Source organism: Lissotriton helveticus, chromosome 1_1 (genome assembly GCF_964261635.1).
Source record: "Lissotriton helveticus chromosome 1_1, aLisHel1.1, whole genome shotgun sequence".
In the NCBI taxonomy this organism is placed as follows: domain Eukaryota; kingdom Metazoa; phylum Chordata; class Amphibia; order Caudata; family Salamandridae; genus Lissotriton; species Lissotriton helveticus.
In genome coordinates this window covers 2,093,313,821-2,093,337,610 of record NC_136057.1, presented here as the reverse complement: position 1 = coordinate 2,093,337,610, position 23,790 = coordinate 2,093,313,821, and the positions used below count along the sequence as shown (strand labels likewise).

Genomic DNA, 23,790 nt, shown 5'->3' with positions numbered 1-23,790 from the left:
AGGCCTAAAATCACCAACACCAGGTTAAATAAACAGGCTAAGAGAACGCAAAAAGTTTTGGAGTGAACCTGCCAAAAGGGCCAAGTCCAACACAACCCCCTTCCAGCCAAAACGCAGGGCAGACCAATCACTCCCATGATGGGCTTCCCAGCTTTGGGCGATAGAACACGGACGCGGGCCCGCAACGGCAGGGACACCCTCCGGTTCTACGCCACTCTGAACCCACTTGGTTCCCTCTGAACCAGAACTCTCCAGCCCAACTAGGATACCCCACTGGTACTCTCTAGTTGTCCACGGCCAGGACCAGGCCCTAGGCCATCCAGATGTCACAGGTCCTGGCCAATCCACAGAGTGGCGGGCAGTAACCCCTGCACACAATAGCCATTCTCCACTCTCCCTTTCAGGGTAGTTCCAAACTACCACTGATCCCTCAATCTAGGGTCCGCAATCTCAGGCTGACCAGAGGTCACGGGCAAGAGTGCCTCACCCTACCTCTACTTCTGGGGTTCTGTAGCCTCCCAGGGAAGCACCCTCCAGAACACAACTCTCCCACCAGTCCAGGACCTCTTTCCATCACTGGTCTACAGCCTGGGATCTAAACTTACCGGACGCACCGGGGTCAGAGGCGAGTACTTCCTTCCTCTGCACCCCCTTCCAGAGTTCTGCACCCTTCCACTGTAGAGCAGGGTCCCTTTCCTTAAAGATGGGCCCTCCCTGCTCTCAGGGTAGTACTACCATACTCAGCCAGGGACCCTAAAGATCCCGGCGAGGCCTGCACCACCCCTTCTGGGAAACACAGGTTCCCTCTCCTTTCAGATGGGCCCTTCCTGTGTTCACATGGGTACCTTTAGAAGGCAACCCGGCCAGGACACTGATTACAGATGCCCTGCCTTCTAGTTCAGGCTACAACCCGAAACTGGCTTTCCCTTCTCGGGGAATGACCTCAGGAGGCCACACAAATTGGTCAGGCACTCTGGGCGGTCAAATGCCCAGCGAACCAGGACTTCACGGGGAGCACGCATGCCCCCCCTTGAGGGTGACACATCACTAATGTGTCGTGTGACAGTCTGCCTGTCTCTCAGGACATAAGTGGCATCACCATGGTCACTCACTGGTGGCTCAGCCTTTCTGGCTGGCCCCTGACCCTGGGGACTCTTTCCCCCTCTCACCCCTCAACCAGGACTTATGCACCGTCCACTTAGGAGCGGTACTGCCCAACACCAGGACCCCTGGAGCTCTGATTAGAGACACTCCACGTCCTCTAGACACAGGAAGCTCCTCTTCAAATGACCTGAAAGTACAGCCTAGGCCCCAGACCTGGTGTTCCCTAAAGAAACCATCCAGGCCCTGAGACAGGGCTTCGGGCACATGGAGACACGCAGTCCCACCCACTCCTTCTCTTCAGAGACAGGACTTGGGCCCCTACACCGGGACCTAGCTGGACTACACATGAACCTCTTCCCCCACACAGGACCAGAAGATACACAAGCCATTCCTTTTGGAATCACTCCCCAATACCTCTGCAGGACCTCCAGCAGACCGCCAGAGGTCCACCTCCCGCGCAAGCTCCTTGTCATCAAAAGAACTCACACCCACTCATCCAGTGCAGCTGCAGGACCTCCTGCACACCACCAGAGGTAACCTCCCGTGTAAGCTCCTTGTCACCAAAATAACTCGCACCTACTCCTCTAGTGCAACACACCACTCATCCACACACGCCCCCTCCAGACTGGTGAGACAGTTCCTCACTGCCCCTGACTCTCAACCCTTACCCCTCTTACTGAGCAACAGGCACCATACTCTGGGAACTGGGAATGGGACTCCACGCACTGGACACACTTTTGCTGCCGCCACTGGTTCTCACCATACTGGGGAATCCAGACACACACACACTACACTCAGGCGATAACCACCTTCCTGAGTTAGCCATTTCTTCTCCACACTCCCTCTCTCCTATCTAACCACACCTCTGGGGACAGGAACAGGGATTGGGCACTGGACCCAGCAAAAGACTCCCTATCCATGGGAACCTCCCCACCTACTGGCGCCCCGCCCTGTCATTTTCTCTCTTTGGCCACTAAACATAAAAGCGCAGGAAAAACCATTTAAAAATGACACTCTTGAGGAGAAAACAAAATCATGAACAATAATACCCAACATGTGACTATCTAAAATGCAGAGTTTTGTAGTGAAGCCAGTTGTCGCTGTGGTACTGCGCAAACACAAGTCCTAATCCTCACCACTGATCACCAATGTTAGAAATGGGATTTCTAGTTGGCTAAGGTTTGCGCCAAAGCCAGGCTGAAACCCCACTCTAGTCAGGGCAAGGGAGTTACACGCCAAAGATAACCCCTGCTCACTCCCTTGGTAGCTTGGCACGAGCACTCAGGCTTATCCCGGAGGCAATGTGTAAAGCATTTGCGCATGTACACAGCAACAACATCCCAGGCACACTACCAAAGGAACTCCACACAAGGTTATATAAAAATAGCCTTTGTATTCTCATAACACGTTAGAATAGTAAACACATAACATACACTGTGCCAACTGGCACGGGCAATATTCACAAGGGATTATTTACACATGACAGGGCCACATGGGCCACTGTCAGGATCAGCACTTAGCAGAAATTGGTAAAAGTAAAATGGATAATAAACATACACCAGTAACCACTGGTAATCACTGTACTCCACCTCAACCTGTAACATAACCTACATTATGCACAGTCACATCAGGCGCGAATTACATTCTGCGCCAACCTCACCAGCATAAACACATTATGCAATCTCCTCACTAGTCTAAACACATTAGACCCTACCTCCTAAGTATAACTCACATTAGGGGCGTACCTCACACAGTGAAACATAATTTCACTAGCATAACCACATGAAATGCAAAGCAACCTCATAATCATAAACCATATGTAGAGGTATCAAACAGTGCGTAAAACATACTAAATGCAATACATTTCCTAGCACCACATCGCATGAGCATATCAATCACATTAGGGCCTTGGCGCTATCCATCTACCAGTCCCCCTGGCCAACTCCAAAAGGGCTCAAATGCCCTGTGTCCAGAATGTCGGGGCGCGCTGCCAATGCAGCGAAAGTCAAGGGTGCGCCATCTGCGCAAACCTAAACGTTGCAGCAGCCCGCTACTTGCTGGGCAGCTGAGAACCATCACATGAGGGCCTAAACGATGCAGCTGGCACTAAGTGCTGCGCAGCTGGGGGAAGGCCTGTCACTTCTGCGCCACCTCAGGTCCGTGGTTTCACGCTGAAACTCTGCCTCCGCCTCACTGACAGCCGCAGCGACGAGCGAGCGAGGAGGAAGATGCTGCCAAAGACGCTGTACCGCCAGCTCCCTGTTCGCCGCCCCTGAGCGGGGGGCCTTTGCACAACGCCTGGAGGCTGCGGGGTCGGGGCCGGAGCGGGGAGCGAGTGCTTAGGTGCCGATGCAGGACCCGCGAGTGCTCCCTATCACAGTAGGAGCCACGCAAACCTCTTGTGAGCGGTAGGAGCCGCAAAACATTTCCCCACACGTAGTAGAAGCCGCGAATGAAGGTCTGAAGCGGCAGGTGGCAGGAGGCGGCATAACTTGCCCCCTAATGCGGCAATAGAGGTAGGAGCTGCCAAAACTCCAGCATAACGAGGGAGTAAGCCGCAGGTTACTTGTGACGCGGCAGGAGCCGCCAAAACTTCACTCTAACGCGGCAGAAGCATCAAGTCAGTTAGAACGTGGCAGAAGTCGCCAAAACTTTACCTTAAATGTGGCAGGAGCCGTAAGTACTTTCCCCTGACGTTGACAGCGAGAGCCACCTACTGACCTCTCCCCTTACACTAAGGTGCACGGAAGGAGCCGGCAGCACGCCTCCAACGCGAGCACAGTATATTTCTTTGTTTATGTTCTTTTGCTGCTGCCGCCCTTGTTCTGCTCAGCTTTCCGCTGCGGCTGAGGTGCAAGCCGCGGGCCGCGAGCCGTGAGTTAGCGCGAGGAGCTGCAAGGGGTCACGAGGAGAAGAAGACAACGGTAAGCGGCGGCGGCTGCAGGGGAGTAAGCCGTGGGACGCAAAGAGCCGCGATGTGGCAGTGCAGTTGGGATCTTTGAGGAGCTGCGAGGTGGGAGCTGCTGTGCAGTGGGGAGTGGTGGCGAGGGGGGGCCGTGAGAGGGCTGCCCGAGCCGTAAGCTGCCTGACTAACAGCTGCAGCTGTGTGCATTTGGCATAAGCGGGACACCCGACCTTGACTCCCTCTATTCCCACTGCACAAATTGAAACCTATAGCTTGGAGGTTGTTAAAGACTTGGGAATACAGCTACAGCCGATTGATTGAACTGCCACATCTCTGGTGAGATCTTATTTGTTCATTTTGCCCGAGAGAACTTCGAACCGAGGTGGGTGAGGGACTGCGAGTCCCAGGCGGAAGTGCACACCGGAGACCGAGCGCACCTGGGACTCTTCCCGCCCAGTAGGCTGAGCTGGGCCTATTCCTTTTTCAAAAAAGTGTTTGTTCTACTTACTTTTGTATTCTGTAGCATGTCCGCGATTGCGGAAAAAAATATTTCCTTGTTTAGTTGTCAGTTGTAGCCAAGCCTTTGAACTCTAGCATAGGGAAGTGCAAAGTAATGATTCTATTTCTTCAGATTTAGATATGGAGCTCTGTAGGAGGTATATTGGTGAAGAATCTAGTAAGATTATTGAGCCTTTAAAGACCCCGGGAGCACTTGTTCCATCTGGACTTCAACTATATAGCAGCACTCCTTCTATTAAATCCTTATTTAATATTTCTCAGTCAAATACTTCCATGAGCCCTGATCTTAACATAATGGGTATTGATCCTATTCAATCAATTAGACTAGATAAACCTGTCTCTGATTCTCTATCTTCTTTAGAACATTTACTCTCTTCTATTTTAAAACTATTGGAAAAATTTGTTGGTGGTTCAGATTGTGTTCTGGAAACAGTAACTCAAATATTGAAGGTTCTAGTGAACAATAAGCAGGGGAAGGACTCAAGTCCAAATTTGGGATCTAGTTCTCCAGGGCCCAAAGCGAAGAAACATATGTTGATAGAGAATGAGTCCTCGAAAGCGCTACAAATTCCAGTCCGAGTAGGACTGGATGAAGATCTTTACTGTACCGATAGAAAGAAGTTAGAATCCCCCCTGAGAGTCCCCGTATCTAATTGTGTAGCAGAGCTTGATCAAGTAATTGAAATTACGGATGATCCCGACACAAGGGTAGATAAAGATTTATTCCCCATTTTTAAACTGCAGAAAAATGATGAAGATGAGGGTGTACCGGACCCAGAAGAAAAGAGAAAAAAGGGCAAAAAAGGGAACTCTAAAAAGAACGGGGGGAAAAAGAGGAAACCAATACGGAGATTTGGAAAAAAGAGGCGGAGTAAAATTCACTTTGATGAGCAGTTGGAAATCTCTACTATAAAAGTGTCTTGTCAAGCATCTCTAATGAAATCTCCCCAAGATGAGATTCAGGAAGTAAAATTAGTTCAAGAGTCATTAACATCCATAGATCAAGAGGTAGTCCCCACATCGACCCAAATCGACTGTCTCACTAATATTTTCCCTCTCTCATCTGGTGTCCCTAATATCGAAACGGGGGTCTCTTAATTATATCCCCCAGGGGAACAGAGGAAACCAGTCGGCCTCGCTTTAACAGCTCTTAACCCTTTAGCTAAATCATACTCGGATACGCTGGGAAGAGAAGGGGCTCCAAAGAGACCTGCTGAGATTCTTAAAGAGGAAAATACCGACACACTTATTTTAGATTTTTTCCCCTTGTTTGATTTAGATTGTACATTAAATAGATCCCGGCTTCTTAAATGCTTTCAGGAGACCGCAGGTCTGAAATTAATACAAACCTCCGATATAGATACAGTAACGATCGTGAAAACAGAGGTTGGGACTCTAACAAGGGTAAAGTTTTACTCTAAACTTATTGTAAACCACATCCTTCAGTGGTCTGAAGGTATTCAAAGTAAAGGGATTGATGTCATGCCTTTTTTGGAGAATTTCCGCCTTGGCAGAATTGTTGATAAGTCTTCACTCCTCCAGGCAGCCCCTGGTGGTATTGTCCGGCCAGGCGGTTTTGATGATCTAAAAATCTGCATTTCTAAAGACACACGTTATGTGACACATATTAATACCTATCTTTCTTCTCTTAAAAGAAAGGAGGCTGAAGAGAGTCTCCAATGGAACTGGTTGCCTGGAGTGCTATCGAGGAAACCTATAAAAAATTCTGAGTTATATCCCCGTCTTTAGCAATGACCTAAAAATATTATCTTGGAATGCCGCTGTTATGAAGAATAATACTGAAAAATTACAATTCCTTCACTCATTAGAGGCCAGTGTGATGTCTCCAAGAGACGTGGTGCTCTGAGAAAATTTCGGTAGGAAGGGACTACTTCGTACTGGAGGGTAGAGCCTCTACCTCTAGAAGAGGTCATGCTAGAGGGGGTATAGCATGTTTATTGTCTAATCTGATTAATTGAAATTTTTCCCATTATTTAGATCCTAGCAATCTTTTTCAGGCGGTAACGTTGTTTAAATCTGATAATGCTGAAGTTTGTAAACCTATTGTCTTGATAAATGCCTATATTCCTCCAGATGCTTGTTTTAATTCAATTTTAAAGAAGGTCTTTTCTTATGTAAAGAAAATTGCTGAGAAGGTACCTGCTCCCCATATAATCCTTGTAGGGGATTTTAATTGTAAAATCTCTCATTTTAGTTTGTCTTTGTTTAGAAACAGGCATAGGGAGGAATCTCTGCAGATTCCCCAAGCCCTTTTTCCTGGGAATATCAAGACAAATAGGAGAGGGAAAATGCTACTTGAAGAATTGGCTGAAATGGATGGGATTATTGTGAATGGAAGGCTCCCTTCTGATTCTCCGACGAACTATACACATAAAGCTAATCAGAGTGAATCAATTTTAGATTATGTAATGGTGGAAAATTCTGCCTTTTCTCTGCTGAAAGATCTTAAGGTCTCCCACACACTTTATAGTGACCATAAAGTTTTAGCTTTTACTATAAATATAAATCCACCAAAAATTGATTGTTGGTCTTTGAATAGTGATTTGGTCAGTTTTGGAGACAAATCAGGGAGATGCTATTGGAATGCTAGGACCGTGAGGGGTTTGGAGAGTATCCTTGATGCTGCAGTACATGACTTGGTAAACTGGAAAGGATTTGAAATAGAGCGTTTTTTAGACTTTATGAAGGTGGTGATTTCTGTTGCTAAAAAATCTAATTGGAAACGAAATACTACAATACTTCCCCGTTCACTTCGATTACTAAACATAGAAATAAATAAGCTAGTAAGAGAACAGTATTTGATTAATTCAGCTGAAAGATCTCGTAGAATAGTTTTATTAAAAAAAAGGAGGAGAAGATTAAAGGCTAAGATGAAAAAAGATAAGGAGGACTCCTTTTGGATTAAACTAAGGGAGGCTGCTTCTAGAGGCCAAGCAAGACTATTTTGGTCACTTATAGGGGAGGGATGTGGTGTAAGGTTAAGTTCACTTCCAATTCCCATTGAAGAACAAACCTGGGTGGATTACATCACACATTTATATGTAAGTAATGGAACGGTGGTACCTGCAAGAAGAATTAATGAGGATAATCATGCTTTAGGTCCTCCTTCTGAAAAAGTTATTGAATTGGCTATTAGGGAACTGCGTTCCTCTGGGGCAATGGGTCCGGATGAGCTTCCTATTTCGATCCTAAAGCAAAATGGCGTAATGTGAAGCAAAATTCTTCACCCGGTGTTTAAACTTTGTTTTCTGAGTAGAACTGTTCTCCCCTCTTGGAAGGGGAGTATATTGATTCCCCTCTTCAAGAAGGGAGACCGGATGGCCCCACAAAATTATCGCCAAATTGCCCTTTTGGACGCAATTGGAAAAGTCTTTGCAAAGTGTCTCCTGAAGTTAATTCAGGATTGGGTGGATAAGAATAATGTACTACCCTTTGAGCAGACGGGTTTTCGCAAAGGGCATGGCACGATGGACAACTTAACGGCTCTTCAAGTAATATCTGATAAATACATCAAGGTCCGAGGTGGGAGAGTTTATGCAGCCTTTATAGATTTCTCCACAGCTTTTGACAAAGTCGATCGTCCGTTGCTGTGGAGGAAACTATCGGACCTTGGCATGCCATCTCCGTTACTGGATTTAGTCCAGGATCTTCATTCTGACACCTGGTGTAGAGTTCTTCAGGGAGGGGAAAGAGGCCTATCTCAAGTCATTCCTTCCGCCAATGGACTAAAACAAGGTTGTCTATTGGCTCCATTACTATTTTCCCTATATATATCTGATCTTCCCCAGTCCTTATCCTTATGTGAAGGTATTGCCCCTGCTTTGGGGGACAAACCAATTATATGTTTATTGTATGCAGACAACATATTAATATTGGACCTAACTCCAAAAGGATTAAATAGCCGTCTGCAGGCACTTCACATATATGCAGAGACTCACCACTTGCAGATAAATATTTTAAAAAGTAAAGTCATGTGTATGACGGGAAAGAAAAAACAGATATATGGGAATTTTATGTGGTCGGTAGGTGGACATAAGTTAGAAGTTGTAAAATCATATGTCTTTCTAGGGAAAATTGTATCTGCTAATTTGAGTGATAAAGCCCATATAGATTATAAGATTCGGAAGGCAATGGCACAAGGCAAGGGTTCAAGTGCGCTCTATAAATCTACAGGCAAAAGACATTTTGTTTATTTGTTAGAGGCCTTCTGCGCTAAAATCCCGGCCTCTTTACTTTATGGTACCGAACTACTTGAACTAGGGCAATTGGGTTTCCTACATACTACTGAGGGCAGACTCTTACGGTACTTAACTTCGGTTAACAATGGCTGTACTGTGGCCTCCCTTAGGTTAGAATTTGGTATGCGTAGTAGCTGGGTTCAGGGCCTTGCTGGGATAGTACGATGGGTTTCATGTCTGGCAAGGGGAAAACCGGATACTCTAAGATATCTTATACAAAAAGAACTTCTAGGATCCCTAAAAGAGTATTCTCTAATTGTAAAAAACTTTAGAAGGGCGGTTGCTCTATTGCAATTGGATGAATTAACTCTGTTTACTCTATCTACACACCAGTTGAAGTCCACTCTAAGATAGGTTACATGGAATCTAAGTTTTGGGATGGATAAGGATACCCGTATCCTAAAGAAGGGTATCTCTTCGGTCATTGGATCCTACTTATTTAGAAACATGCAACCTTATGCCTCTTGGAACCTTCCTCATGGTATACGGCGTTTTTGGTTCCTTTTGAGACAGGACCTTCTCCCTTTGAACAATTTATTATCCAGAAATGGTATTGTTCCTCAGCAATGTGCAACCAGTGTAATAATTCGATCCAGGACATTGTTCATGTTCTTTTTGTATGCCCGGCTCTATTGTCATACCGACGAAAGTGGTTGAGACCAATTTGTTTACAATTAAGTATTTTGACTGCCAGCTCTTTAATGGATGCCATTTACAATCCCCCTAATTAAATGTTTTGCTATAGAATTTATAACTATTTTAAATGTTTTCTAGACTTATATTAATGGATATGAAATTGCTTTTTTTACTTCTCCACCGTATTTGTATTTAATTGTAATTTTCTTTTATGTTGCTCTTTTATGTGGATCTCATGTGAGTTCCAAAATCATAAATAAAATAAATTGAAATTGAAAAATTGATACATTCATTTTTTTGGTAGGCACGGGGAGATTAAGTTATTTGCCCAGAATCACAGGATGTGGAGTCGACCCCAAGGCTCGAACCTTGGTTTCCCAGCTCCGAAGTCGGCAGCTCTGGTCATGAGACCACATCCTCTCCCCATGAAATGATGACATATTGCATTTGTAATGATTGATCTGGCAGCTGCTTACACCATGTTGGGGTAAATGGACACTTCATGGCGACGGTGCAATAATTCATCCAGGAGTTGCAATGGGTACCTTGGAGCATACTCTAGGTTGGTCTATGATAATTCGTGTGGGAATGAAAGCCTGCTATTAGGGTGACAACCGTCCGTGACAATCCCTTTTATGGATGCCTTTTGTCCATAATTTTGGGCATTGGGGAACACTGTTCCACTGTCAGAAGCCTCAGTTCCCTCATGGGGCCACCTCGCACTCCTCTGAGCCCAAGAGCAGCCCCACCCCACCCATTGTCATTCTGTCTGCGGCTGATTGCCACATACAGAATGACAATGGGCCAGTCTGTGCTCTTACTGCATGTGGTGGGCCTCCTCCTGCCTCAGTCTAGGGCAGGACATTCAGTTAGGTGGAAGAAATAAACAAAAACGCCCATGCTGATAGGTGGGAATCCAGTACATGAAAAGGTGGTGACAACAGTTTAAAAGAAGCATTGGCATAGCCAATAGCTCTCGCCTTTGGGACCTTATAAGTATTTAATTATGCAGCACAATATCCTTGATGCAACAACATTAACTGTTGCATGGTTAAACACTTATAAGGTCCCAAAGGTGAGACCTATTGGCTATGCCAATGCTTGTTTTGTCTTAATTTTGGCACTGCCCCATATTTACGCCACCCTTGTAAATAGGGGGCAGCGTCAAAAAGCAATGGGTGTTGCAGCTGAACGCCCCCCACAACACCAATTGCCTGCCCCTTTCAAGCTAAGTGCTGCTTGAAAGGGGACCTTATTCACAAGGTGGAGTTAAGCCAAGTTAAGAGTTTATCGCCACAGGAACGTCATAAAAAGTGACATTCCTGTGGCGATAAACTTTTGTAAATATGCCCCTGAATTACCAATGTCAGTTTCTATGTACTGTAGTAATAATATGGAGTGTGACCTTTAAACTGAAAACATAAGGGAGTGAAGGTGTATTTATTAGTAGAAGGCATCAAATAACATGTTCTAATGGGCCACATTTTGGGGCTTATTTACAAGCTTATTGTGCCGCCCTTGCGTCACTTTATTTGATGTACCAGCGTCGCATTTGGCTTGCCCTTATTTACAAGGTTATGCTAATTCACCCTGCAAGACTTTTCATGGCCTTGTAAATATGGGCCTCTTTCGCACATTATTCTGTGTGAAAGAGGCGTTCTGTGGGTGTTGCTGTGCCTGTTTCCATGCGGCGCAGATAAATGACTTGCAGTGCTGCATAATTTTCTTATATATGAGGCCCTGAGTTTTACCGCCAAGGCATTTATATAATTATAGCAAAGCTGTCTCAACCAATATTCTTATGTCATGCCATTCAAAAATAATGTGGCCAACTAAAATATATTGTTTGGAGGAAGTATAGTAATAAACGGAGATGTGGTCATTTATTTCTACAGTACGAAAATTCAATTCCATGTTTTTCCATTCTGGGGGGGATTCTTCTGAGATACTTCTGGATCCTCATCCTATTGATGTTCCCTACTTACACATCACCCTACTGAATCAGAATATGCTCTGGTTGTGTTTAAATACAGAGGGGCAACAAATGATGGATGGAATACTGAACAATGTCAAACATTCAGCCCTAGTACCGTGATCTGGGCCTACATTCATCGTTTCTTTGCCTCCCATGCCATTCCAGTTTAGACCCAGCCATATGCAAATCAGTCTTGACTCCCCAGGGAACAGTCCAGCCCAAACTGCTTAGGCAGGTCCTTCCTTAACCTGAAACAAGCATCCTGGGACCGGTTTCGGGGTATCATCCCTCATCAGCCAGGCTAGCGTGACTCCTGAGGCATTGAGAGCACGGGACCCGGGTCTGAACATATCCGATCCCACTTAGGGAGACAAATGCAAAAATACAGGGCAGCATGATACCTACCAGCCAGCAACATTCACATTTCACTGTTCACTGTTGTGCATAACTGGAAATAGCTACAACAGTCACAATTCACCATCATTTGTGCCGAGAGATAGATTCACACCTCACCTCATTAAGGATGAAGCTAAGCAGAACGAATGGGTACTTTCTCATTCAAGCAATTATAGTTATAAAGTGCACAGCTGCAATCTAGGTGTCCCGGTGCTAGAAGCAATGAAGAGAACCCACCAGAAAGAAGAATCTTTTGCTGAAAGCCAGGTCTTCAATTGCTTCCCAAACTGGTTTTCCTTAGTATTTTGACGAAGGGAGAGAGGAATCTTGTTCCAAGCTTTGGAAGTCAGGTAGGTGAAAGAGCAGCATCACTGTCTTAAGAGGAAACCTCTGAGTCTTCAGGGGTTAGGCCTCCTCTGATCTAAGAGGACGGCTTGGCACATATTGCTAAAGCCTTTAACAAAGCCATTTATGGGCGCTTTTATGAAAAGTGCAGAAAGCAATGACCAAAGCTTTAAAAATAATATGTTTCTTGAAAGGGAGCCAATTAAGCTCTTTAAGATGTTATTTTACTGATTGACATCTATGACATCTAGGGAACACAAGGATCAACCTAGCAGCGGTATTTTTAATGACTTGTAGGCAATCAAGCAGGCAGCTGGGTAGACCCACAGACAAAGCACTTGCATAGTAAGTCTCGCGGTAATCAACGCATGTATAATATTGTTTTGAGTTTGCGTTGGGATGAACTCTAAGGTTTTCTTCAAAGTGAAGATTACAGAAAAACTTCTGCCGGCCACTTATGAAATCTGTCTCACAGATAAAGTGTAAGCAGCCAGGATGTTAAAGGAAGTGTAACTTACAGCCTGTGCAATAGCATAAAGAGATCGGGGTAAAGGAAGGGGCCAATGGGGACCTTTTGCGGTCAAAAAGCCCACCACTCTGGGATCTTTAACGAAGATGATCTGTAGAGAATCAGTCAACTCCATGAAAATTGTTAGGAATTCCCCTTTATTGCTGCTTACTACAGTACTCATTACTGTAGGCTAATTTAAACTTTGTCCCAGTAACAGCAGGTAAGTGGAAATCAATATTTTTGTCAGTTTTCTATCGTCATCGAAGTGCCTCCATGGCGAGATGCATTTTTGGAAAATAAAACAGGTTCGCCATGCCGGTGGGGGACACTGAAGTATGCAAAAACGTGATGGATGGAATGCCTGAGTTAATCCCCTGGCAATTACATGTGCCGCATCCCAATCCATCATTATTTTGCTCCCCATGCCACCTCAGTTTGGACCCAACCATAATCAAATCAGTTTTGAACCTGCTTCAATGGAAACAATCCATCCCAAACTGCCACGCCAGGTCCTCCTTAAACCAGAACATAAGCATCCCAGGACCTGTTTCGCTTTTATTAAAGCTCATCAATTGGGTATAGCTTGCTTCCAGTAGCACATTCTTTTTTCTGCCAAAGACAGACCACCAAAGCAGAGATATATTTTTGAGGAAAAAGCCTATTGAGCTGTACGTTTTCTCGCACCAGGGAGGACACATTTGGGTTCTTTACCGGTCTCTCTGAATGAGGCACTTTGTGTTAGTACTAAATTAGATAAATATGAAGCGAAAGCTTGTAATGGAAAGGACAAAAAGTGGCATCATTATCATATTGCACTTAAGGTACTAGAATTCAGCATTGGCTGAGCACCTGTTCGGCTCCTTAGCCCAAATTGACTATCCTTTTGCGCCAGCACATCTGCGACTAAAAAGTGCTGCACAGCAAAAATTGAAGCACATTGCATTACTTAATTTTCGCAGGCAAAACGTTTTTCTCACTGGAAAGGTGACATAAGTTTGCTACAAAACTTCTGCGTATCTTGTATAATCAAATCCCTATTAATGTATGCATAGGAACATAACTGGGCAACAGAGCAAACACCACACGATTCTGTGCAAAGCCTGATCTAACCAATAGCGCAACCTCGTTGTTTATGAAATCGTATCACCAAATATAAGAAGGCCTAATGAATGGCAAAAGGGAAATCTATTCATTTTGCTGCACATTATTCATGTAATTTCCATGAAATTCCATATTTACTCTTACATTAATCAAATTTCTCCTGGAGGGTGTCCCTCAAGTACAAATCTCAGGCAAGACACTAACTGTTCGCTTTGTTCAGTGGAGTCATGGTTAGAGCCATGCAAAAATGGACGCTGTTAATGGCATCATCGGCGAGTGGCTCATTGTAAACAAAGGTTTGCATATTTTTTTTACCCTCACCACAACGCAGCGCTAGAGATTTTCAAGCAGTACTGTTACCAAATCTGGTAAATCTAAACCGATGTGTGTTACCTGTAGATCACAGCTTCCCAGTCCAGTGCCATTGAGTTGGATACTATTTGAGTAAAAAGAACAGTTGCAGTCTCAGTGTACAATAAAAATACAATACTGGCACTTTGTGTCTCTAGTCACTAAGGAGGACCCTGCTCTCGGGGGGAGTGTGCCGCCCGGATCAGGCCCTGAAAGGAACACACTCTTTCCCCTCAAACACCCTGCCATACCTAGCCAGAGACTGTGGTGAGAGGGCGGGGCGGGGGGAAGGTGTCTCGTCATTGAGCTCAGAATTTTCCATAATTCTTGGGAATAGGGTGCTTGTTTTAATTATGGTTTGGCCGAGATCCCAGGAAATGCATGGAGCGCGAGTGCATATGATTCCTGATGGACTTGGCCCTTTTTGCAGGGTCATCCCTGAACTTTTTGCCTTCCTCCTCTATTTTTTCTGATCTGTTGTTTTCTGTTTTACGACTCTGGGCACTCTACCACTGCTGATCAGTGATAAAGTGCATATGCTCTCCCTAATATAAACGAATGTATTAATTGGTGATTCCCTCATTGACTATTTGGTTTACTTGTCAGACCCTAGTACAGTGCACCAGGAGTGCCCAGGGCTTGTAAATACAAATGCTGCTAGTGGGCTTGCAGCACTGGTTGTGCCACCCACAAAAGCAGCCTTGTAAAATGTGTCTAAGGTCTGCCATTGCAGAGCCTGCGTGCAGTCTGGTACTGTAATGTTGACTGGGCAAGTGCACCCACTTGCCAGTCCCTAACCCTTTTCTTCATATCATTCACCCCTACAGTAGGCCCAAGGGCAGGGTACATTGTAAGTATAAGGTAGGACAAGCCCGGGTGTGTGTGGCATGTCCTAATAAGGAATTACAACCATTTTCGTTTTTCACTATTGCAAGGCTACCTGTTCTCCATAGGCCAGAATGGGCTGTTAGAGTTATTACATTTTATAATCCTAACAGACTCAGAGAACATGGTAGAAATTTGAGTTTAGTATGCCTGGACTCGGGATAATAAAATACATCTTTTAGTGATGTTTATTTTAATATTCTGTGTTTGCAAATACCACTTTTAGAAAGTAGGTATTTGCTGGTCTAACCTTTCAAGCCTTCCTCTGCTAGGTTGTGTATTCCTTTGTCTGGAGTTTAAGTGACAGGGCTGGGGGATTCCAGGAGACAGAATGAGTCAGCCCAGTGGTGAATAGAGAGATCTGCATCTAGATGAGTGGGAGGAGTTGCACCTGGGACCTGAATAGGACTGTGCCCTTCCCCCACAGTGCTGGCTCCACCCCCTGTGGTGCATCTGATGTCTCTGCCCTGCACTGTGAAAGAAGAGAAGGAATCATGTCAACAAAGTGCTCCAGGGCTGTGCTTTCCCTCCACAATGCTGGCCCCAACTCCTGTGCGGCGTCTGATGTTTCTGCTCTGCACTGTGAAAGGAAAGAAGGAGTCATGTACACAGAGTGCTTCAGAACTGGTTTGGACTGAGCAAAGGCCCCTCTCCCCTCAGAGAACAAAGGATTTTGGGGTATAAGTATCGGGGACCCAGATCCCATGAAATTAGATCACTTTTGGACATCAAGAAGAAACCTTTACTGAGGAGAGGAACCTGAAGAAACTGAGGAGAGACTATTCCCAAGCTGAAGTGCTGCTTGGGGGATTGGCCTGCAGTGGTTGCCTTACTGCCAAAGGAAGGAGAAGAAAGGAACTTTGTGTACTTTGCTTTCAACTTGTGAAGGATCTCCAAGGGCTTGGAAAAGAGCTTGCCTCCTGCTGAAGTCTGAGGGTCAACAGACTTCACCCCCCAGCTCCCCAGAGTTCTTCTGGAAGTGCCTGCTGCTGTTTTGGGCCTTCTGAGGAACTGCGTGTCACAAGGAGCTGGAAGCGCGACTCAAGGAGAAGAAGCGTGTCGCCGTCGCTGTGCCTGCCGTTGCAACTCCAAAGAAGGGTGTCGCCGCTGAAACTGTTGCACTGCACCGCATCGGAGAGAAGCGTGCCGCAACGAAGAGGAAGCGTGCACCATCGCTGCTGCTGCTGTCGCAACTCCAAAGGAAGGTGTCGCTGCTGTAGTTGTCGCACTGCGCCCCCCCCTTTGGAGACACCCCCCAGTTTTTTCATGCCACTTAAAGCCCTAAACAACACCATGTCACAGTGGCACTTTTTCAGATTGCGTGTGTACGGGGGCATAGTGAGCCCTACCCCGCCTCACCCCTTGGTTTAGGAAGTACAGGAGGGGTGAAGTCCTTGATGAACCTCTACTGTCAGCAACTCAGCAGCCAAAGGCTCAGCTCATAATTAATGTGACATGGTGTGTAAGTGAATGGATGGGTGGATGGCTGGATTAGTGAAGGGGTGAATGGATGGAATAAAGGGTGAATGGATGAATAATGAGAGAAAGGATGGGCGGATAAGTGAGTGGAAAGATGGATGAGAGAAATGGTAAATAGATGATTGGAAGGGTGGAAGAGTAGATGGACGGGTAAAAGGATGGATGGATGAGTGAAAAGATGGATGAGTGAAAGGGTGGATGACAGGTGAGTGAATGGGTGGATGGATGAGTAGACTGATGGACGGATTGATAAGTGAAAGGGTGAATGAATGGATGTATGAATGGATGAGTGAAAGGGTGGATGTAAGGCTGGATAAGTCAGTGAAAGGGATGGTGGATGGACAGAAGGGTGGATAGATGAGTGAAGGAGTGAAAGGGTGGATGGATGACAGAAAGGATGGATGGATGAATGAAGGTGTGAAAGGGTGGATGGATGAGAGAAAGGATGGAAGGATGAGTGAAAGGACAGATGAGTGATAGGGTCAATGGATGGATTCATTAATGGATGAGTAGATGGATGGGTGGATGGAAGGATTGATGGCTAAATGAAAGAGGGATGGAGAGAAAAAAGGGAGGATGGATGGATGACTGAAAGGCTGAATGGGTGGAAGGATGAGTGACTAGGTGGATGAATGAGTAAGTTAAAGGATGGCTGGATGGGTCCACGGGTAGATGGCTGGATGGATGAGTGAGTGGATGGATTGGATGAGTGAGTGGATGGATGAGTGTACGGATGGATAAGATGAAAGGATGAATGGAGGGGTGGATGGCTGCAAGGGTGGATGGAGGGGTGGATGAGTGGAATGATGGATGAATGGAAGGATAGATGATGGATAGGTTTGCAAATGGTTGAATAATGATATGGATGGGCACACAGATGGAAGGACAGAATGAATGGTGAAAGACTGAATGATGGAAGAAAGAATGATTACACCTTGTAACCCCCATTATCTTAAGTACATCTTCTAGGGATTGACCTTCACATTCATATGAGTCATTGTATCTATATAATATGTGTGTGATGTAACACACTCCGACACCCTGTCCTAGGGTCTATGTGAAGAGGAGGGTCATCATTGGAGGGTGGTAGCAAGGCCGGACTGGCCGGTCTGGGCATAGGGCGTTTCCCTGGGAGGCTGGAAAAGGAAAGGGGCAGGGGGGCTGTTTTGTTACAACAAAAAGACCTGCACATTTGCTCGAAGCTGCGTGCATACTGAAAACCCATGAAGCGCATAATTGTCTCAACCTAATATAAACTTCTTTTCACTTGTACTTAAGTGGTTGTCTATTTACTTACTTATTTACTATTGTGCGACAACTTCTGATGTGTCTGTAAAACTTACCTTTTGTCCTGAATTTTGACCCTTAGTCCTGAATTTTTGTCTTGAATTTTGACCCTTAGTCCTGAATTTTTACACTCACTGTCCTGAATTTGCACCCATGCCAGTTGGTCACCCAACCTGCTATATCTACATATATGTGAAAATTCAATGACGCTTTATGGACATTACATGGTATAAAATATATCAGTTCACCAAGTATTTAAGGCTTATTTTAGATACTTTATGGTAACACAAGCTGAAACCCCATTATCACTTTGGGGACATCTAATGGAAATTCCAAAAGCAATTTATGGCTTATCTGATTGAAGTTTAATGGTGCTAAGGCGTCTTAATATGTGGAATCCACATTTTGTCACGGTATTGGTGGGCATATCGCACCTGAACTATATTTAATAATTTATCAGTTTTTGCAAATAGTTTTAGAAGAGGGCACCCAGCCCACTTTTTTATTGCTATTTCTTGTACTTTTTTATTTGACAGGTTTATGTCCAATTGCAAGGTGATGCAGGTAAGCTAAAGCAGCCTGCTTTCACCTATGCACCTACTTGCTTTGCTTTATTTTTTAATTCTTTGCTACCCTAATTTAGTTCACTGGTTACTATGTCATATTTGTCAATTCAGTTCTCAAATGCAATGTTTCTTGACCTTTCTCTGGCTGTGTGGGCCTTCTGTGCCTACACTGTTAGGTGCGTTTCTTATTCTTTATTCTCTATGTTTTATGTACCTTCTTTCCAGGCAAGTTTTCTTATGTTTACATTTCAGAGCCCACATATGTTACAATGAAACTTCCAGTGGACAGCCCAATGGATCAAACCTCTATGAGGTAGGAAAAAGTGGCACAGATCACGTTGGAATAAATCTGTGGTCTGTGCCGAGGGTGGAGCTTGAGGAGGTTATATAGTTTTTGCCTCTTGTTAACACTGCTCACAAGCTTACTTTCATCGCCTGCCCATAATGAATGTCGCCTTTTATTCTGTTTCCATGCCAGCCCTATCTGTCAATGGGTAGACGGTGCTAGTCTGGATCAGTGGCATGGTGAGTTGAGATGTTACCTTTGATTGTGTAATACAAAAGAAAAATGAAGCAAACACTCATTGATATTGGGGGATGTGTAGTCTTGTGGGGTGCAAAGAGGATACTAGCTACTTCTACTGGCCTACTGTGCAGGCTTTTCTCTCTCTGGCACATTTAATAAGATAGAGATGGATGGACCTGCCATCCATAATGAGGAGATAGGAAAAGTACACATCACAGAATGCCAGTACTGAAAGCAATGGCGGGAGAAAGGACGCATGGATGGGGGAGCTGAGCAAGAGGAGGGCTCTAGTAGAAAAAATGGGGAAGGGATCTCTGATTCAATTAAATAGAGATAAGCACCTGCATACTGAGCGAGGAAGAGCAACTCCTGTACTGTAGTGACAGCAGCCCTTCACATGGGGACTACAGGCGAGAGCCCAGCAATGAAAAGCATAGAAAGCAGATCTGCAAACAGACGAGTAGGGGGAGATAAGGACAAGAAATGGATCCGGAGAGCTTTCAAAATGGTTTCAGAGGTGTCCAAATGTATATTGGAAGGGAAGATCTGTCTTTGGGGGAGAGGGAGTGAAGCAAAAGTTTGGACAGAGAGGGTAGAGGTTAGTGGTACACCAAGAACGGGATTTTATTTATTTACTTAACTTGTAGAGCGCACTGTCACCTAACAGGCATCCTGGCGCTGGCAGACTGAGACCAATGTATAACCGTACTTAACAAACAGACAGACAACTAAATCTTGGGAAACAACCAGGTTTTTAATCTCCTTCTAAAAGGGAGGAGCTCACTGACTTGTCTGAGCTCCAAAGGGAGTTCGTTCTACAGTTTGGCAGCTGCTACACCAAAGGATCTACGCCCTGACTTAACTTTCTTAAACCTCGGTATCCTCACCATTCTCGCCGGTGAAGAGCAGAGATTTCTCGCAGGGACGTACCACGCAAACTTCCTCTGCATAGGAACAGGCCCCAGCCCATGAAAGGCTTTAAACACCAGACAGAGAGACTTGAACTGGACTCTCTGTCTCAACGGGAGCCAGTGCAGCTGTGCCAAAGCCGTGGAGGAGGAGGACCTTCTAGGCCGCCCAAGGGCTAACTTGGCCACCGCTTACTGGATTCTCTGTAACCTGTCTAGAAGATATTTTGGAGACTCAAGCAGAAGGGCATCACAATAATCTAATCTGCTAAGAATGGTGCTACGCACTACTAACGCCCACGTTAGAGGAGGCAACAGGGGGAAAATGTTCCTAAGTGATCTAATAATGACAAAGCAACAGGCCACCGTTTTTGTAACCTGAGCTTCCATGGTAACTTTGCTATCAAACATTACGCCCAGGTTACGGACCGTTTTCACTGGCTGAACAGAGGTCGAAGTATCTATAGGCCAAACATTGCTGGGCAGGACAGAAGAAACCGTCCCTTGAGCTGTAAAGCACCTCCGTTTTACCTGCATTAAATTGCAGCGAATTAACCTTCAACCAAAGCGCCGTGTCTCGCAGGCAGTTATGAAATACTTCCAGTGAAGTCAATTGTTCTCCCGTTTGCTCTGGTCTTTTGTGGGGGTTCTCTGATCAAAGCGCCAGGATGCCCTCTGGGTGACAGGTCTGCGCTCTAAAAGTATGCGAAATAAATAAATAAATAAATAAGAGAGAGAATCAACTGCGTGTCATAAGCATAATTTACGTTGTCAATATTATGTTCTTTGATGACTGCAATCAGGGGTTTCATATAGATGTTAAATAAAATAGGGCTGATTGCCGAACCCTGTGGCACGCCATGCGAGATGTTAGTGAAGGCAGATTGGTAAGGAGAGAGGGACACTGTTTGCTTTCTATCCTTGCTGTCTATCCAGAAGAAAGAACTGGAACCACCTAAAAGCGCCACCCATAACCCCCACCTCTCTCAGCCTTCTCAGCAAGGTCCCATGGTTGACCGTGTCGAAGGCGGCGGACAGGTCGAGCAGGATCAGCACAGGTGCCTGACCCATGTCTACCCGCCTCTGCAGCTCGTCCATCACGGTCACCAAGGCCGTCTCGGTGCCAGGGCCGGCCGAAAACCAAACTGAACACAGATTAAAACACACAACTCAAATATGTAAACAAGAGAAAGGAGACTTGGGGTAAGAGATGGGTTTGAGCCTCACAAAACTTTAAAAGAGCTGGTTGCAAGGCATGTGGCTCTGCCCAACCGCCCTGGGTACTTACTGCAGTCCATTTGTATGTTGAGTGATCAGGTCGAACAATGTGCAGCAGAAGGGACAGTAGACCAGTGAGGAATGACTAGAGTAGACCACATCAGTAACTGGGGAGGGGCGGAAAAAACGACGCTAATAAATCTTCAGTCAGAAAATAACTGGCCAAGATGCCATCGACAAAAGAAATCAAGTTGGCTACGTTATTGTATTTGTTTGGTATGGGTTTCCTTGTACTTGGAATTACATAATTAAGTAAGCAAAGCAGTCAGAACAAATATGGTGCACACACACTTAATTTTAGCGAGTGAGCGCAAGTGAGGCACTCCAGAACTCATTTCAACACTTATTTTCCCTCATCAAAATTTAAGTAGGGATGAAAAAGAATCTGAAAGAGTGAATAAAGAGGCAGGGAGTGTCTGGTAGTGAATGAAAGAGGCGTAAGGTGGTGTCACGACTATGCAACCTTGGTATTTGGCACCATCAATATTCGATAGCGCCGAACACGTGCTTCTGAGCAAAACTTTGGGCTCCAGCACTTAATCTGTTGACAATTAAGCACTGTAAACATCTATGTATTCACACTTGAAAAGACTAGCGACAAAAAGCGAAGTTACCTTGTAATCAAAATAGGGAGACTTTACACCATCATCCCAGAGTCTGCCAGTTAATGATCCATTTACTTGTTTCATAAGTGTTTTATAGCAGACCTGGTTGCCTACTTTGCTTTTGTAATGCGAAGTCAGTTTAATAGTACACACACGCTCCTGCAACAAAAAAAAGCCAAATCTGTATTAAAAAGGCATACAGAAATATTTTAAAAAGCAAGTTGATCACACCAGTAAACGAATTTCAAACATTTGCAATCAAGGCTAATTCAGGTTATTTCAATCAATGCTAGAAAGAAAAAGTTGAAAAATTAAAAATATGGATGACTATTTTATCTTCTATGTTAAAACTTTAAAATGTCATTTCTCCTTGTTCAAGTATCTCTACTTAACTGCTTTTGCGCCATCGCATGTTTTATACAAATCTCACCCTACTGCTGAAATTGATGCCATGCTCAACTGAAATAACTGTAACAGCTTGAGCCATCAAACTAGGAAATAACTGGACTTAATCAATTTGATTGAGTTGAAAATGTTGTAGGGTTTCTGGGATGCCATGTGTTTCCCCCACTAGACTGCTGTAGGGGGTGAGTGCAGCCCCTGCCCTGCAGCCATTATATACCCGGTATTTGTAAAGCACAAACTAATCACCCAGAAGGGTCTCAAGGCGCTGGGGGCCGTCGGGGAGATAAAGTGAGCTATTGCCCAGAGTCACATGGTGCTGAGCTGATCTGCCTCCAGCACTGAGGTTCCAAACCGTGAGCCACGCACTCCCCAGGCAGCCACCATGGCTGCTGCACCACACTTCTCCCAACTCTGACAGAACAGGTGTCTTTGTACCTGGAACTACTGGTTGTGGACTTTTCAGATCTGCTAATTCCAGGGCACGAGACACTTGGGTTTGAGAGTTGGGGCATTTCACCCAGAGTTCGCTCCAGGGTATTTCACCCATTATTATCGCTGTGGGTGAAATATCCCAACTCGTGATGAGGGAGTTAGAGTAAGGTACCAAAGGGGCGTAATCTGCTGCAGACACTAAGGTTTGAGGTATGGCCCATTAATTGGTGAATGGCTCATTCACCTCCTTCCCCAAGACAGAAGAGGAGTCAACTTTAATTTGGTTAGATCTGGATCTGTGGAAATAGAGTAACAAAGGGAGGATGAAGTTGTAATCCACTTTCCTTTTTGAATGTGTGCAGTCCAGGGTGAAGAATGGCATATATTGAAAAATGAAATATCTTCATTCCCCTCAAGACAGATGTGCAGAGGTTTCATTAGGAGCAAAGTGAACATGGTAGCTTTGCTTTAGCCATTCCCCAGAGTTCCGCGAGTTTGTGTTTTAACTGTACAATAAATATATATTCTGTCCAGAGTTCAAGGAATCAGAGCATGTATAAATTGAACAAGGAGATGGAAGGCTAAAATTGATGCTTTGTCATTCTAAAGAAAATTGTGAAGGGCGCCTGGGTTTGACAGGTGAGGGTGACAGGGTCCATGGGCGAAAAAGTGACTGTACCAGAAACTCGGCAAAAGGAGCAGGTTTTGCAGGAGATGTGGATGTGGGAGCAATACATGGAATGGGCTGATGGTTTTGGGGACCAGAAGAACCAAGCATCTTCTGCCAGGTTCTCCAAAGGACGTAGAATAAAGGAAACGGTTCAGGAGGAGAGACTCATGCTCTGAATAAACAATTCCCCTTGTTGTCACATGGAGGGCTGGCGTCAGCTAACTTGCTGACCCGCTACTCCATCTTAGTGTGACAAAGTGTCAAAAGGTGACCGTGGGTTTGCACCCTGCTTCCTGCAGGGTTCCACAGCCACAGTGAGACCATGACTGCGCCAGAGAGAGATCATTATCGCCTGCCAGATCAGCACAAGTGCACAGTGGGACAATCAGTAGTTACAGCCAGCTATTAGTGTTGAGCAAATAATGTAACATGATGCTATATTGTTTTCTCAACACTATTGGGCTGTCAGAAAAATTGTAAGGTATTCACCCATACAGAGGAGGCACGACTGAAGTAGTGCATCAAAGTTTAGATGCCATTTATTGCTACAGAGGCTTTAGACTGCCCTATCTCAACTTCTAAGTTCTCTGAATGCGCTTTTTCTTTGATAAGAGACACCGATTTAATGCTGCACAGTTGGATGTGAT

The 23,790-nt window shown here is 45.1% G+C and overlaps 1 protein-coding gene across 1 annotated transcript in view; it reads right to left on the bottom strand.

Moving 5' to 3' along the window:
• The window catches only part of LOC144776515 (di-N-acetylchitobiase-like), a 216,022-nt gene that overhangs the window by 19,083 nt on the left and 173,149 nt on the right, over nt 1-23,790 (bottom strand). The window contains exon 6 of the mRNA XM_078659272.1: nt 21,646-21,795. Coding sequence (XP_078515398.1) covers nt 21,646-21,795 — 150 coding nt within the window. The remainder of the gene's footprint in view (nt 1-21,645; nt 21,796-23,790) is intronic.